Below are 17,665 nucleotides of genomic sequence, written 5' to 3'. Positions count from 1 at the left end.
TTCAATCAGACATAATAGTTATTTTAACTTTCAGTATATTTGATAGACAAAAACTTGTGTGAGACAATCTCATGAATCATATTTTGTGAGACGAATATCTTAGTTGGGTCATCCATGAAAAAATATTATTTTTATTGTGAATATCGGTAAGATTGATCCGTCTCACAGATAAAAATTCGTGATTTCATCTCACAATAAACTTACTCTGTTTAATAAATTTATTGAAACATAATTTCGAAACCATACATGACCTAGAATATTCGCCTTATCCTATCCTTTTATATATTCATTATTAGTACCACCAATTCAGACCACTGGAAACACATCCTCCTCCGAAATTCAAATGCAGAAAATACAGCTAATATTCATCCCCTCACCAGGGTTGAGCCACCTAGCCTCCACCGTAGAGATGGCCAAGCTCCTCCTTGAAAGAGACCACCGGGTCTCCATCATCGTTCTCATCATGAAGCTTCCCAATGATCGTAACGTCGATAACTACATCACCGGAGTATCATCTTCACATTCGAATCCCACGTCCCGTTTGTGCTTCAAGAACCTCCCTAATGAAGGATTCGACCCCTCTTCTAAACCCGGCGGGATCTTTAATTTCATTGACGGCCAAAAGGCTCATATAAGAGAAATCGTGAGTGGTTTGGTGAACGTTGAAACATCTGGAGAGGGCGCTCCTCGGTTGGCTGGATTGGTTCTGGACATGTTCTGCACGAATTTCATCCACGTTGCGGATGAATTCGGTCTGCCGTCTTACGTTTTTTACACCTCAGGTGCGTGCTGTTTGGGTGTTTTCTCTGAACTGGTTTCGCTTAAATTCGAGCAAGGTCAAGAACCCTGGCAGTTCATGAACTCCGTCAGGGAGTTATCCATCCCCTGTATTTCGATACCGGTTCCGAAGAAAGTGTTGCCTTATGTGTTATCAACCGATAATCCCATGGCCAATATTTTCCTCACTTGCTTCAATAAATTTAAAGATGCTAAAGGAATATTGATCAATACATTTTACGAGCTTGAACCGTATGCTATTGAATCTCTATCAGACGGGAAGATCCCGAAAGTTTATCCCGTTGGACCGATTCTGAATTTGAGTAATCAAACAGACAGCCACGGAAGTAGCAGCCAATCTGCCGAAAACCGTGATGAAGTCATGAAATGGCTTGATAATCAACCCGATTCATCTGTTGTGTTCTTGTGTTTTGGGAGCATGGGGAGTTTCGAGGAAACTCAGGTGAAGGAAATTGCGTTAGCGCTAGAGAGGAGCGAGCACCGTTTTCTATGGTCCATGAGGAAGCCAGGGCCAAAGGGAGCGTCGCAGTTCCCAACCGAGTACGAAAGTTTTCAAGAAGTGCTTCCGGAAGGGTTCTTGGAAAGAACTGAAGGAGTAGGGAAAGTGATCGGGTGGGCGCCACAGGTAGCAGTGTTGTCCCATCCCGCCGTCGGGGGCTTCGTTTCCCACTGCGGATGGAATTCAACTTTGGAGAGCTTGTGGTGTGGAGTGCCGGTGGCGACGTTTCCATTGTACGCAGAGCAGCAGCTGAATGCTTTCGAATTGGTTAAGGAATTGGGGCTTGCGGTGGAGATCAGAATAGACTATCATAAAAAATTTAACGCAGAAGAAGGTGATGAGCAGGAAATAGTGACGGCGGAGGAAATAGAGGCAGCGATAAGGCGGCTGATGGCAGAGGATGGCGGCGGCGGAGTGAGGCAGAAGGTGAAGGAGATGCAGAAGATAAGCAGGATGGCTTTGATGGAAGGTGGATCATCTTATATGGCTATTGACCTTTTTATCAACGATGTAATTGGGAATATTTCTGACACTTAAATATATTTTTAGCATCGTCTATTTTATTAAATTTATTTTACATTTTAATATAATATAATTTTAATTAATTTATGCTAGCAAACTCTAAAACGAATTGGGAAAAATGTGAGCCAAATTATATTTGATAATAATTTAGGATAATAATGAAACAAGTATAAAGATAGTTTTAATCAACGGAATGAAAAAATTATAATTACAGAAAACAAGTGACTTAACTTCTTACTTTTTTTATTAAAAATATGTATTTTTAGATTTTTATTTTTTATATACAGAGTTTTATTTTTATATATTATATTTTTTAAAAAAAAATCAAACACATTCGGATTTTTAGATATATTTTAGTTAAAAAAACTGATGATTTGATAACTTATCAATAATTTATGAAGAAAATTATAATTTTAATTATCTCTGTTTATCTAATTTTTCAAATAGTGTAATTGTTAAAATATAGTTTTCATCAAGTAATTTAGATATTTTTTTCCCGAAACCCCTAAGCTCTTTTTTAAATAAATTATTTTACACAAATGTTTAAACAATAAACTTAATAAATAAAATTTTATTTTATTATATTAAGATGGTTAGTCTTCATTTTTATTTATATTGGATATTATGATTGATTGAAAGAATTGATTTTTTTTATCTTATAGAAAAGTAAAAAAATATGTGATAAATTATAAAAATAAGAATGCAACGTCTTTTGATTTGAAAAAATATATATATATATCAAGATGAAATAAAATAGGCGTTTTAGGTTTGGTTTAATTAGTTTAATTTTGTTAGTATTTTATTTTATATTTATAGATATAACAAAACTAATGATAATTTTTTGGATATGTAGTTTTTGACAATGTAATTTATTGAGAACTCTTAACAAAATTACTTAAAAACAACAAAAAGTCAAATGCTAAAAATATGTGTGAGACAGTATCACGGATCGTATTTGTGAAACAGATCTCTTACTTGGGTTATCCATGAAAAATATTACTTTTTATACGAAAAGTATTAATTTTTATTGTGAATATCGGTATATTTGACTGTTTCACATAATAAATAAAAACAACTAGGAGGATTTTTTTTAATAAAATATATAAACTTATAAAATAATTTACCAATCAGAACGATCCTTGCGTCATGGCTTTCGAAGGAGGTGACTCTTTTTTAATCAATAAGTAAATAATAATCAAAAGGTTTTACCGATTATTCAAAATGTTGATCCGATTTTCTATTGTTAAAGTTTAATTTTTATAATTAGCTTGAGTAATAAGAAAAAATTTAAATTGAAAGAAAAATAAGAACAAACGTAATTTTAGTGCGGTTTGATACAACTGACCTATATCTAAGAGATCATGCTCAACTATTAAGTAGATCTAATAACTATAAACAATTACAATCATACAAGGACTTTCATATTTTTTAATGATGTCTCTACGATGAACACATATTGTTGAATCTACTTGGCGAACAACAATCATCTTCAATCCCGCCTTGATCAAACTCCCTTCCGAAGACGCAAATTGTTCTCTCATGTGAACGTCAACTCCAGCTCTCGATAAATGAATCACGAGGCTTATAATATGTGTGTGACTAGCATTTGAAAAGCTCTCAAAACATAAACTACTTTTAAATTTTTGCATTTATAATATCAATTCATTTAATTTGAGATGTGTTTTTGTGTTACTGTGATATATTTTGTTGTTATTTAACTCAGTCTTATTTTTACATTACGTTCAAACAATCAATTTTCAATCAGCATAAAAATAAAAAAACGAGTGTCATGTTATGTGTAGGACCGAGTGCTTACCGCTTTACCAAAAGTTATAGCTAGTAGTAATGGTGTAACTCAAATCTTTTAAACCGCACAGAAGCTCAAGCACCATGGTTCGATCGCTCTACCAAGCAGGGACAATTATTGAACCCAACAATCTCTCTCCAAATAATTGCACTCCTTGCAATCAATGGGAATCGAACTCGTGACCTTGGCTCTAATACAAATTGTAGGACAGATTGCTTACCGTTTTATCAAAAGCTATAGCTAGTAGTAATGGTGCAACTCAAGTCTTTTAAACCGCACAGCAGCTCAAGCACCACGGTTTGATCGCTCTACCAAACATAGACAATTATTTCACCCAACATTATGTATAACTCGTGAGGTAAATCATTAAAAAATGCATTTAACGCTTAAACTCTGATTAATTCGTTGATATTATCTACCAACATAGGAAATAAATACGTAATTAAATGTGAATTCTTTTCAATTTGTTTTTTAAAATTCAAATTTAAATTTCAAGTTCTTTGAAAATATAAATTACGTTTAAAAATTTGCATTGATTATAACATTATATTTAATTTCCATTATGATTTTAAGTTGTATGTTACTTTATATATTTTATGCATAGTACTTTCTATCATACTAAATAAAATATAAAAGTTTGTACATAATATTATGTTTTTCAATTTTTTAAAAGAATGTACGTAAATTATTATTATTATTATTATTATTTATCTTAATAAATTTTTAAAACATGTATCTTAATATAAATTTAATATAAATATTTGTAACATATCCAAAAATAATTATATTTTTAATCAAAATTTATTCATCTAATAAATAACAAAAAAAAAATTTGAAAAATGTTTGTTTATTATTTAAAATTTTGATAAACAAGTAATTTATGATTTTTTAAATAACAATTTCATTTAACTAAGATAAATTAGTTAATTTAACGAAAAAATTTGTTATGTTCGTTTAAGTGTTATATCAAATTACATAAATATTTTGATATAATAATTTTTTTAGAAAATTATTTAAAAATTAAATATATACATTATATTATATTAATAATTTTAAATAATTATTCAAATAATAACTCTTCCTATTTTTAATCATTAGTTATATAAAATAATATTTTGTACGAGTGAAATATCAGTCATCTAAAAAGATAATGTCAACTAAAATAACATCTACCACAAAACATAACAAGCAACACACTGTTGGCGACTAATAGCGCGTTTGGATTTTAAAGTGTTTTGCTTAAAAGCAGTTTTTTTAAAAAAATTATTATGTGTTTGTATGGTTTTTTTCGTGTTCTTAAAAGCACTCAATTAAGCTAAAATTATAGCTTTTCAAAAACCCCAAATTTGAAACTTTTCTAAAGCTTCTCTTTAATTATAAATTAAAAAATCATATTTTTATCCAAACATAACAATAACACAACTTTTACTTTATAAAATAATTTAAAAAGCCAAATGAAAAACCATTTTTTAAAACAAAAAACTTGGAATACAAACGAATTCTAAGAATATTGATAAAAACTTGTGTGAGATGATCTCACGAATTGTATTTGTGAGACATATATCTTATTTAGGTCATCTATAAAAAAAGTATTACATTTTATTCTGAGAGTATTACATTTTATTGTGAATATCAGTAGAGTTGAACCGCCTAACTATCTCCTCTGAATCCACATATACACACGCCCTGGTGAAAAGAAACCAGGAAAAACCCTATCCCAATTTAGAAAAGCTCCTCACATCGCCACCCATAAGGATGACAACTTTTCTCACGGGTTTGGGGCCCCACGAAAAAAACCCGAAATGGGGATGGGGATCTTCGATTTTTTCAAAATTTTGAGTTCGGGTTCAGAGATTTTTTTTAAAACTCCGATGTAGTTCGGGACGGGTATGAGATTACTATCCTCATCCCTGAACTAGCCCCGAAAATAATATCAATAATAAAATATTATTATTATTATTATTATTGTCAATAATATAGTAATAATTTTATTTTTTACATATTAATAACACGGCAACACTCTTTTAAAAGTTGGAAAACTTAATATTATATAAAAATTTATAATTCATTTAATATGATAGAAAATAAGGAGAACTAACTAAATAAATATAAAAGTAATTAAAAAGTCAAAACCATAACCAAATATAATGAAATGACAAAATCAATAAAGATATTTAAAATAATTTATATTTTCAAAGTATATCAAATTCAAATTTGAATTTTAAAATAGAAATTGAATAGACTTAAAACTTAGTGACGAATTTATATTTATTATCAAATATTTAGTGTAGTAGATGAATATGGGGGTGGGAACGGGTCGGTTTTTTCGGGTTTCGGGTAGCTCAGATTGGGTATCCGATTTTTTCGGGTAACATTTTCATTATCTAAACCCGATCCGATTCTGGACACTACCCGTCTTTTCGGGTACCCGAAAAGATTGGGTTCGGGGGTTTTTTTTTTTATCAAGTATCCAAAGATAACAACTTTATATCTGAACTCGATCCGACTAAAATATATTCGGGTTCGAGTAGTACCCGAACCCGATTGGTTACCGGATTTTACCCGAAAATTGCATCTAGTCGGGTTCGGGTAGAACCCGAAAAACCTGATCAGATTGTCCACCCGTAGATGAATATATTAATATTAATAATTTATATATCTATAATATTTTAAAAAAAAAAAAAACTTTCCATATATGACTAAAACGATGTTGAAAAATTTAAATAGTATACAAATTGAATTCAATTGTATTTCAATCAAGCATATTAGTTTTTAATTTGAGTATGTCTCTTATGAGACGATTTTACGAATCTTCATCTGTAAGACGGGTCAACACTACCGATATTCAAAATAAAAAATAATACTATTAACAAAAAAAATAAGAATTTTTGATGAATGATAAAAGAGATCTGTATGACAAATACGACCTGTGAGACCGTCTCACACAAATTTTTGTCTTTTAACTTCCAATATATTTGATAAATTTATTGAAACTTAATTTCGAAACCAAACAAGCCCCAGAAAATTTGCCTTATCCTATCCTTTGATATATTAGTACCACCAGTTCAGACCACTCGAAACATATTCTCGTCTGAAATTCAAATGCAGAAAATACAGCTAATATTCATCCCCTCACCAATGTTGAGCCACATCGCCTCCACCGTAGAGATGGCCAAGCTCCTCCTTGAAAGAGACCACCGGGTATCCATCATCGTTCTCATCATGAAGCTTCCCAGTAATCGTAACGTCGATAACTACATCACCGGAGTATCATCGTCACATTCGAATCCCACGTCCCGTTTGTGCTTCAAGAACCTCCCTAATGAAGGATTCGACCCCTCTTCTAAACCCGGCGGGATATTCGATTTCATTGACGGCCAAAAGGCTCAAATAAGAGAAATCGTGAGTGGTTTGGTGAACGTTGAAACATCCGGAGAGGGCGCTCCTCGGTTGGCTGGATTGGTTCTGGACATGTTCTGCACAAATTTCATCGACGTTGCGCATGAATTCGGTCTGCCGTCTTACGTTTTTTTCACCTCAGGTGCGTGCTGTTTGGGTGTTTTCTCTGAACTGGTTTCGCTTAAATTCGAGCAAGGTCAAGAACCCTGGCAGCAGTTCATAAACTCCATCAGGGAGTTATCCATACCCTGTATTTCGATACCGGTTCCGAAGAAAGTGTTGCCTCGTGTGTTATCAACCGATAATCCCATGGCCAATATTTTCTTCACTTGCTTCAATAAATTTAAAGAGGCTAAAGGAATATTGATCAATGCATTTTACGAGCTTGAACCGTATGCAATTGAATCTCTATCAGACGGGAAGATCCCGAAAGTTTATCCCGTTGGACCGATTCTGAATTTGAGTAATCAAACAGATAGCCACGGAAGTATCAGCCAATCTGCCGAAAACCATGAAGAAGTCGTTAAATGGCTTGATAATCAGCCCGATTCATCTGTTGTGTTCTTGTGTTTTGGGAGCATGGGGAGTTTCGAGGAAACTCAGGTGAAGGAAATCGCGTTAGCGCTAGAGAGGAGCGAGCACCGTTTTCTATGGTCCATGAGGAAGCCGGGGCCAAAGGGAGCGTCGCAGTTCCCAACCGAGTACGAAGGTTTTCAAGAAGTGCTTCCGGAAGGGTTCTTGGAAAGAACTGAAGGAGTAGGGAAAGTGATCGGGTGGGCGCCACAGGTAGCAGTGTTGTCCCATCCCGCCGTCGGGGACTTCGTTTCCCACTGCGGATGGAATTCAACTTTGGAGAGCTTGTGGTTTGGAGTGCCGGTGGCGACGTTTCCGTTGTACGCAGAGCAGCAGCTGAATGCTTTCGAATTGGTTAAGGAATTGGGGCTGGCGGTGGAGATCATAATAGACTATCATAAAAAATTTAACGTAGAAGAAGATGATAAGCAGGAAACAGTGAAGGCGGAGGAAATAGAGGCAGCGATAAGGCGGCTGATGGCAGAGGATGGCGGCGGCGGAGTGAGGCAGAAGGTGAAGGAGATGCAGAAGATAAGCAGGATGGCTTTGATGGAAGGTGGATCATCTTATATGGCTATTGACCTTTTTATCAACGATGTAATTGGGAATATTTCTTACACTTAAATTAAATAACAAAAATTTTTGTGAGACGATCTCACGAATAGTATTTGTAAAACAGATTTCTTATTTGGTTCATTTATGAAAAAGTATTACTTTTTTATGCTAAGAGTATTATTTTTTATTGTGAATATGGGTAGGATTGACCCGTCTTACAGATTAAAATACGTGAGATGGTCTCATATGAGACCCACTCAAATTAAATATATTATTAGCATCGTCTATTTTATTAAATTTAGTCTACATTTTTAAACTCTGATATAATAAAATTTTAATTAATTTATGTTAACAAGAGGAACAAAACAAACTCTAAAACGAATGGGAAAAAATGCGAGCCAAAATATATTTGATAATAATTTAGGATAATGATGAAACAAGTATAAAAATAATTTTAGTTACCTGAATGAAAAAAATAAAGTTATAGAAAACAAGTGACTTAATTTCTTACTTCTTTTAAAAAAAAATTAGAATTTTATTTTTTATATACATAGTTGTTATATTTTAAAAAAAATCAAACACATTTGGATTTTTAAATATATTTTAATTAAAAAAACCGATGACTTGATAACTTATCAATAATTTAGGGAGAAACTTATAATTTTAATTTTTTCCATTTATCTATTTTTTGTTTTAATCGTGTAATATGTTAAAATATAGTTTTCATTAAGTAATTTAGATATTGTTTTGTATTTTTTTTCCAGACAACATTAATTCGTCGAATATTTTTTTTGACATTGTTATTTTTCTACATGGTTCACGTGATGAAAATAAAACATATATTACACACATTAAAATATGAGAAACGATAAATTATTTTCTTCTCGTTTTTTAAGTATTGAGGGTAGTTTTGCATCTTTTTTATTAAATTGATTTTAATATGAATAATATAAATTTTATCCCTGTCCTCATCATATTTGGCACATACGAAAGAATCAATATCAAATAAATTATATGCGATGAATTTAGCGGTTTCATGCAAAAAAATGACTTAAACCAACAATAAAATTCAAAGTCATTATATGAAAAATAAACTTTAACAATGTTACGAAACTAAAACTCAAAATCAATCAACTTATGAACTAAGATTTCAATTTTATAATTTTAGGACTCAGTACGAAAAAAGAGTGTGTTTTTAATGAATTGTCTTTTATTTCAAAAAAATTGTCAGTATAAGGTGAATTGTGGTAGATGAGATCCTACATATGTAGGCACTGCCCTCACTTCATTTCAACCGATAAGATCTTGCAATACATATAATTTTTAAAAAAATGGGTCTTATATATGAATGAGCAAATCTTGGTCATCCATCCTATCATAAAGTCAATGCCCACGTGGGTAAGATAAAATAAACCGGGAATTATAGTGTTTGTCATATAATCATAATAAATGACTCTAAGGCAGCGTTTGGTGTGATGGGATGGATTAATGATATATAAAATGTGGAATAGAAAATTGAAAGATATGAATGAATAAGTTGCCAGTATATATTACAGTGTATGGTATTATTTTAACAAAATTTATCAATTTTGTATATTAAAATGTAACGCTGAAATTACTTGTACCACATAATATATCTTATAATAATATTTATATCGTTAGATTTAACTATTATATAATGAAATTTTGTATTCAATGTATATGGAGATTTTCATAAATTGAAATTTTATATTTATTTTTTTTATAAATATTTTTGAATATATAACAAACTTCTTTTGTCAAATACAATTCTTTTGATCTTTTTAGTTTTGTACTCGACAAGGTTACTCTCATCCATTGTTATTTCCTTTTTTCTTTCTTAATCTATATATTTCATTATTTTATTTTATTATAAAAGTTTGATTTACAAAAAAACTTAAATGTAATATATTTTTATGATAACAAAAAAATACATGTTTGAAAAGTTAATCATGAATATATATATATATATATATATATATATATATATATATATATAATTAAAAAATAACTAAATATACGTAAAATAAAAGGACATAAAATTTGTCGTTAATTTTTAAAATTCGTTTAATAATTTTGATGTGTCAAAACTTTTAATTCAACAAGCTGAGACTAAAATGTGAAATAAAATAAAAAAAGAAAATTAAAATATTTTATTATTTTATGGTATTTCTACGAAATATATAATATACGTGATTAAATTCATTTGTTATAAATTAAAGTTATTATTTTATATTGATATACATTCAATATTAAAAATTAATTAATATAAGCTCTTTTTTAAATAAATAATTTTAGACAATTGTTTAAAAAATAAACTTAATAAATAACATTTTATAAGATATTAAGATGGTTATTTTTCATTTTTATTTATATTGGATATTGTGATTAATTGAAAGAATTGATTTTTTTTATCTTGTAGAAAAGTAAAAAAAAAATATGTGATAAAATAAAAAATAAGAATGCAACGTCTTTTGATTTGAAAAAAAATAACATATAATAAGATGAAATAAAAGTAGGCGTTCCATTAATTTCCCAAAAAATTATTTTACCAAAACTTAGCCAATGAAATATTGTAATGATTCACAATATTAAATAATAATTGTGGTGGGACTACTTAAATTAATTGGCTTTGTAAATACATATTTAATTTCATGCATTATTGTTTTGTTAGTCAAATTTAAAATTTTCCAGATGGCTATTTATATTTGACAATTGAATTTCTTTTGATTATGAATATTGATTTTTATATTTTTTACTACAAAATTAGATGAAATTGATTCATGAAATGAGGCTTTATCGATTTCTTGTTTTTTTAAGCATAAATTGATGATTTATTTATTATTATTTTTAAAGCATCGAATCTTGCATTGTGTGGGAAAAAAATTTCAAGTCTTTTTAAAAGAGGAAAAAAAATTCAAAGTAGGAGAGGACTATTCTAGTCAAATATACTATGTATTTCATAAGTTGTACTACATTGATTAAGAATGCAATCAACCTTGATGATAGATTACCGTCTTTTTTGGGCGTTTTGTGACGAGCGTTCACTGCAGAGTTCTCCTTGCTCATTTTCGTGATTACTTTGCTTTTGCTGACTTATCCCGAGGTGCCTTGTTGGTCTTTCTTTTTTTGTTTTTTGTTTTTTTTTTTAAAAACCTTGATGATAGATTATTATACTTATTTTTGTGCATATATATTTAGAGTATTTTGTGTTTTGGAAAAATTATCAGGGGGAGCATAAATCAGTTAAAAACTTATTTAAATAAAAATAAATAAATAAAAGCAATTAGGAGGATTTTTTTTAAATAAAATATATCAACTTATAAAATAATGTACCAATCAGAACTAGCTTTCGAAGCAGGTGACTCTTTTTTAATCAATAAATAAATAATAATCAGAAGGTTTTACCGATTCTTCGAAATGTTGATCTGATTTTCTTTTGTTAAGTTTAATTTTTATAACTAGCTTGAGTAATAAGAAAAAATTTAAATTGAAAACAAAAATAATAACACATATAATTTTAACGTGGTTTGATACAAGTGACCTGTATGCAGAGGATCGTGCTCAATTATCAAGTAGATATACTAACTATAAACAATTACAATCATAAAATAACTTCCATATTTTTAATGATGGCTTTACAATGAAGAACACGTATTGTTGAATCTATTTGGCGAACAACACTATCTTCAATCCCGCCTTTATCAAACTCCCTTTTGAAGACGCAGATTGTTCTGGATCAAGATCTCCTGCTGTGGGTTCCCTCATAGCAGAAGGTGCTATGCACTATTAAAAACAAAATTATTTTTTTAAAAATTGATATTTTTATATTTTAATTATTTCGAAATAAAAATTATATTTTTTATATTAAAATATGTGATTAATATCAAATTTAAAGTTACATTTTTATTTTGGTTACAAATATATATTGTGAGGGTAAAATGACGTCTCTTTTATTACTTTTTTGTAATAATTTTTTCAACATTTTTTAAATGCTAATAAATATTTAATTTTTTGTTATAAATATGTGATTCCGAACGAAAAAAAACAACGGTATATTCAATTTTTTTTATAATATTATAGTTCTTTTTAAAAAAATTATTTTAATTTTTTATCTTATTTTTTTTATTTAGAAGTTAAAACTTATTAATCATAACGAAGTTAAATAAAACATTTAATGGTGAATTGACAGCACTAATTTTTCCACGGATTCTTCCAAAAATTAAATGGTGTGATGGAAAAGTACACAATGGACGACTCCTCTTAATATGAAACTAGTACAACGACGCACGCATTGCGTGCTTGTACGATATGTTTTTATAATTTATTTGATTTATATTTAAATGAAGATCAAAATATATTTATAAGAAATAATGAGTGGCTACATTATAATTTTGATATATGAACTAAAAAATAAATTAAAAAAGACCCAAGCAAAAATTAAACCTACAACCTCATGATTAAAAAACATATGTTTTATCCACTAAACTACATGTGACTTGCTTTTATTTTTTAACACTTTATTAATATATATAATTAGTAATGTAGAGAGTGAGGGTGAAGGGTATTTTAGGTATTTTAAAAAACAGACCAAGGAAGTTACTCTAACCTACTCAGCCTTAATAAATAGTAAGAGATAAGTCGTAAATGGAATGTATATATATTTAAAAATCTATATTATTGATTTTAAAATATTATTTAAGAGGAGTCCTTAATTAATATGCATGAAAGTAATAGAAATTTATGGACAGTCAAATATTGAAAAATTCATGATGACATTTTTTAAAAAGACATAATATTATATAAAAAGTTACTTTTATTTAATATGATAGAGAATAGTGAGAATAGTGAGAATTAAACGTATGAAAGTAATACAAAAGTCAAAATTATAATTGTAATCAAATGAAATGACATAATCAATATAGATATTTTAATGTAATTTATATTTTCAAAAATATCAAAATCAAATTTGAATTTTAAAATAGAAATTGAAGAGATTTAAAATTTAATTATGAATTTATATTTGTTATCAAATATTTAATGTACTATATGAATATATTAATATTAATAATAATTTTTATACTATTTTTTTTTAAAAAAAACTTTTCATATATACCTAAAAGTATGTTGATAAATCTTAAATAGTATACAAATTGAATTCAATTGTTTTTCAATCAGATATATTAGTTTTTAACTTTCAATAGACTTGATAAATTTATTGAAACATAATTTCGAAACCAAACAAGCCTTAGAATATTCGCCTTGAACTTTCCTTTTATATATTCATTATTAGGACCACCCATTCAGATTTCAGACCACTCGAAACACATCCTCCACCGAAATTCAAATGCAGAAAATACAGCTAATATTCATCCCCTCACCAGGGCTGAGCCACCTCGCCTCCGCCGTAGAGATGGCCAAGCTCCTCCTTGAAAGAGACCACCGGGTCTCCATCATCGTTCTCATCATGAAGCTTCCCAGTGATCGTAACTTCGATAACTACATCACAGGACTATCGTCGTCACATTCGAATCCCACGTCCCGTTTGTTCTTCAAGAACCTCCCTAATGAATTCGACCCCTCTTCTAAATCCGGCGGGCTCTTAAATTTCATTGACGGCCAAAAGACTCATATAAGAGAAATGGTGAGTGGTTTGGTGAACGTTGAAACATCCGGAGAGGGCGCTCCTCGGTTGGCTGGATTGGTTCTGGACATGTTCTGCACTAATTTCATCGACGTTGCGCATGAATTTGGTCTGCCGTCTTACGTTTTTTTCACCTCAGGTGCGTGCTGTTTGGGTGTTTTCTCTGAACTGGTTTCGCTTAAATTCGAGCAAGGTCAAGAACCCTGGCAGTTCATAAACTCCGTCAGGGAGTTATCCATCCCCTGTATTTCGATACCGGTTCCGAAGAAAGTGTTGCCTTATGTGTTATCAACCGATAATCCCGTGGCCAATATTTTCCTCACTCGATTCAATAAATTTAAAGAGGCTAAAGGAATATTGATCAACACATTTTACGAGCTTGAACCGTATGCTATTGAATCTCTATCAGACGGGAAGATCCCGAAAGTTTATCCCGTTGGACCGATTCTGAATTTGAGTGATCAAACAGACTGCCACGGAAGTAGCAGCCAATCTGCCGAAAACCGTGATGAAGTCATGAAATGGCTTGATAATCAACCCGATTCATCTGTTGTGTTCTTGTGTTTTGGGAGCATGGGGAGTTTCGAGGAAACTCAGGTGAAGGAAATCGCGTTAGCGCTAGAGAGAAGCGAGCACCGTTTTCTATGGTCCATGAGGAAGCCGGGGCCAAAGGGAGGGTCGCCGTTCCCAACCGAGTACGAAGGTTTTCAAGAAGTGCTTCCGGAAGGGTTCTTGGAAAGAACTGAAGGAGTAGGGAAATTGATCGGGTGGGCGCCGCAGGTGGCAGTGTTGTCCCATCCCGCGGTGGGGGGCTTCGTTTCCCACTGCGGATGGAATTCAACTTTGGAGAGCTTGTGGTGTGGAGTGCCGGTGGCGACGTTTCCGTTGTACGCAGAGCAGCAGCTGAATGCTTTCGAATTGGTTAAGGAATTGGGGCTAGCGGTGGAGATCAGAATAGACTATCATGAAAAATTTAACGCAGAAGAAGGTGATGAGCAGGAAATAGTGACGGCGGAGGAAATAGAGGCAGCGATAAGGCGGCTGATGGCAGAGGATGGCGGCGGCGGAGTGAGGCAGAAGGTGAAGGAGATACAGAAGATAAGCAGGATGACTTTGACGGAAGGTGGATCATCTTATATGGCTATTGATCTTTTTATCAACGATGTAATTGGCAATATTTCTGACACTTAAATATATAATGGGCAAATTTGAAAAAAATATATCTGTACATTTTTCATTTAAAATTTGATATCTAAAAGATTGTTTTTATATATCTATATCTGACAACATTACTAATTTAGTTTTAACTCTCTACGAAGATAAATTTATATTTTTCATTGGAAATAATTATTTAAATAAATTATAATTTTATCCATCAAATTAATTGTGTGTTTTTCATCTATCAAAATATTAGTATCTAGTACAAGGTTTTAAATAAATACATAATTTTATCCACCAAATGAATTGTGTGTTTTCCATCTACCAGAATATTAGTATCTAGTATGATGTTTCAGACACCTAATTTTGTTATTTCAATACTCCAAATATGTAAAAAATAATATATTTTCGAACAATCATCATAAATTCAGTCGTTGTTGGTTTTTAATAAAAAATACATTATGAAGATTTATTAATGTCATTTTATTTTTTAAAAAAATATAATTCATCACTATCATGAAATAAGATTAAATACTTATTTTGACGTAAAAAGTATCTATTTTGAAGTTCCAGAAACTTGATTTAGCTCATTAAATATTCCAAATGTGTAAGAAAATACTGGATTTTGAACGATCACCATAAATTCAATCATTGTTTGTCTTTCAAAGAAATATATATTTGGATGACATATTCATCTCATTTAATATTTTTTTGTAAAAAAAATCAAATTCCCAACTGAGCATTTACATTTTAAAGTACTTAGTTTTACTTGAGAAATGCATATTTTGAGTTTGCAAATACTTGATTTCGTAAATGAGATACTCATAATATGTATTAAAATACTAGATATTAGAATAGACAACGTAAATTCACCCAGTATTGGTATTTCAATGAAAAAGGCATTTGGATGACATATTCATATCATTTAATATTTTTTTGTAAAAAAACAAATTATCAATAAACATGAAAATTTTAAAGTACTTAGTTTTACTTGAGAAGTATCTAATTTCAGTTGGCAAATATTTGATTCCGTAAATGAGATACTCGCGATATGTATTAAAATATTGGATATTCGAATAACCAACGTAAGTTCTCCAAGTGTTGATATTTTCATGGAAAATACATGCATTTGGATGAGAAGTACCTAATTTGAATTTGTAAATACTTAATTTGATATAGGAGATACTCGTAATATGTAATAGAATACTAGATATTCAAATATGCAATACAAGTTTACCAAGTGTTGGTTTTTCATGGAAAATACATTTAGATGGCATATTTATCTCATTTAATATATTTTTTGTAAAAATTAAAAAAACAAATTGTAGAAATAAGCATGAAAATTTTAAAATACTTAGTTTTACTTGAGAAGTACCTAATTTGAGTTGGCAAATACTTGATTTCTTAAATGAGATACTCACAATATGTGTTAAAATACTGGATATTCGAATAGACAACGTAAATTCTCTCAGTGTTGGTATTTCCCATGAATATGCATTTGGATGAGAAGTATCTGATTTGAGTTTGCAAATATTCAATTTGGTCAAGAGATACTCATAATATGTAATAGAGTACTGAATATTCAACTATGCAATGTAAGTTCAACAAGTATAGAAGATTCGTTAGGATGACATATTTATCTCATTGAATATATTTTTTGTTAAAAAAACAAATTCTCAAATAAGTATGAAAATTTTAAATTACTTAGTTTTACTTCAAAAGTACATAATTATATATTTCAAATACTTGATTTGGTACATGAGATACTTATAATATATAATAGAATACTAGATATTCGAATATGCAACGTAAGTACACCAAGTGTTGGTCTTTCTGTGGAAGATGCATTTGGATGACATATTAATCTCATTTAATATTTTTTTGTAAAAAAAAAAAAAACCAAATTCTCAAATAAGCATGAATATTTAAAAATACTTAATTTTACTTGAGAAGTACCTAATTTCATACTGCAAATATTTGATTTGGTACACGAGATACTCATAATATGTAATAAACTACTGGATATTTGAATATACAACGTAAGTTCATTACATATTCATTTTATTTAATATTGTTTTGGTAAAAAGTATAAGTATGAAAATTTTAAAATACTTAGTTTTACTTGAGACGTACCTAATTTGAGTTTGAAAATATTTGATTTCGTAAATGAGATACTCACAATATGCATTAAAATACTGGATATTCGAATAGACAATATTTTCATGAAAGATTTACTAGGATACTTATTCATGTCATTTAAATAAATAAACATAATTCATTATTCATCATTGACTAATTGGGAGATGCATTATGAACATATTTCGTAAATGAGCTTGAAGTTTGCACTTTAAGCATAGCTATCGATTCTAAGATTAATTATTTATAAAATACTCATCAATATTATTTTACAATACTTTTTGATATTCACTGAATGACTTATTTGACATAATATTTATTGATAATTATTCATTATACTTATTAGTATTTTTTTCTTTATACTTATGAGTATTAATTTATAATATCATTAATATTCATTCACAATACTTGTTGGTATTCATTAAATGACGAGACAATACTTCATTTGATATCATTTTCATTAGTATTCATTCATAATATTTATTGGTAATAATTCATTATATGTATTAATATTCTTTAATTATAATATTATCAAATTTGAGTTTTTAAACGGTAA

The 17,665-nt window shown here is 29.9% G+C and overlaps 3 protein-coding genes across 3 annotated transcripts; all 3 read left to right on the top strand.

The window, feature by feature from the left end:
- The first annotated feature begins 271 nt into the window (after positions 1 to 271).
- Positions 272 to 1,865, top strand: LOC140838430 (anthocyanidin 3-O-glucosyltransferase 2-like). Its single transcript, XM_073204721.1, has one exon. It carries the CDS (start codon positions 344 to 346, stop codon positions 1,832 to 1,834), a length of 1,491 nt encoding a protein of 496 aa, XP_073060822.1. The 5' UTR covers positions 272 to 343; the 3' UTR covers positions 1,835 to 1,865.
- A 4,776-nt stretch (positions 1,866 to 6,641) lies between these two features.
- On the top strand, positions 6,642 to 8,325 carry LOC140838429 (anthocyanidin 3-O-glucosyltransferase 2-like). The gene has a single exon (XM_073204720.1). It carries the CDS (start codon positions 6,729 to 6,731, stop codon positions 8,220 to 8,222), a length of 1,494 nt encoding a protein of 497 aa, XP_073060821.1. The 5' UTR covers positions 6,642 to 6,728; the 3' UTR covers positions 8,223 to 8,325.
- Positions 8,326 to 13,428: 5,103 nt separating this feature from the next.
- LOC140838426 (anthocyanidin 3-O-glucosyltransferase 2-like) lies at positions 13,429 to 15,035 on the top strand. The gene has a single exon (XM_073204719.1). The coding sequence runs from the start codon at positions 13,519 to 13,521 to the stop codon at positions 15,004 to 15,006; it is 1,488 nt and encodes a 495-aa protein (XP_073060820.1). The 5' UTR covers positions 13,429 to 13,518; the 3' UTR covers positions 15,007 to 15,035.
- The last annotated feature ends 2,630 nt before the right edge of the window (positions 15,036 to 17,665 follow it).

Source organism: Primulina eburnea, chromosome 8 (genome assembly GCF_022965805.1).
Source record: "Primulina eburnea isolate SZY01 chromosome 8, ASM2296580v1, whole genome shotgun sequence".
Classification (NCBI taxonomy): domain Eukaryota; kingdom Viridiplantae; phylum Streptophyta; class Magnoliopsida; order Lamiales; family Gesneriaceae; genus Primulina; species Primulina eburnea.
This window is presented reverse-complemented; position numbering and strand designations above follow the sequence as displayed.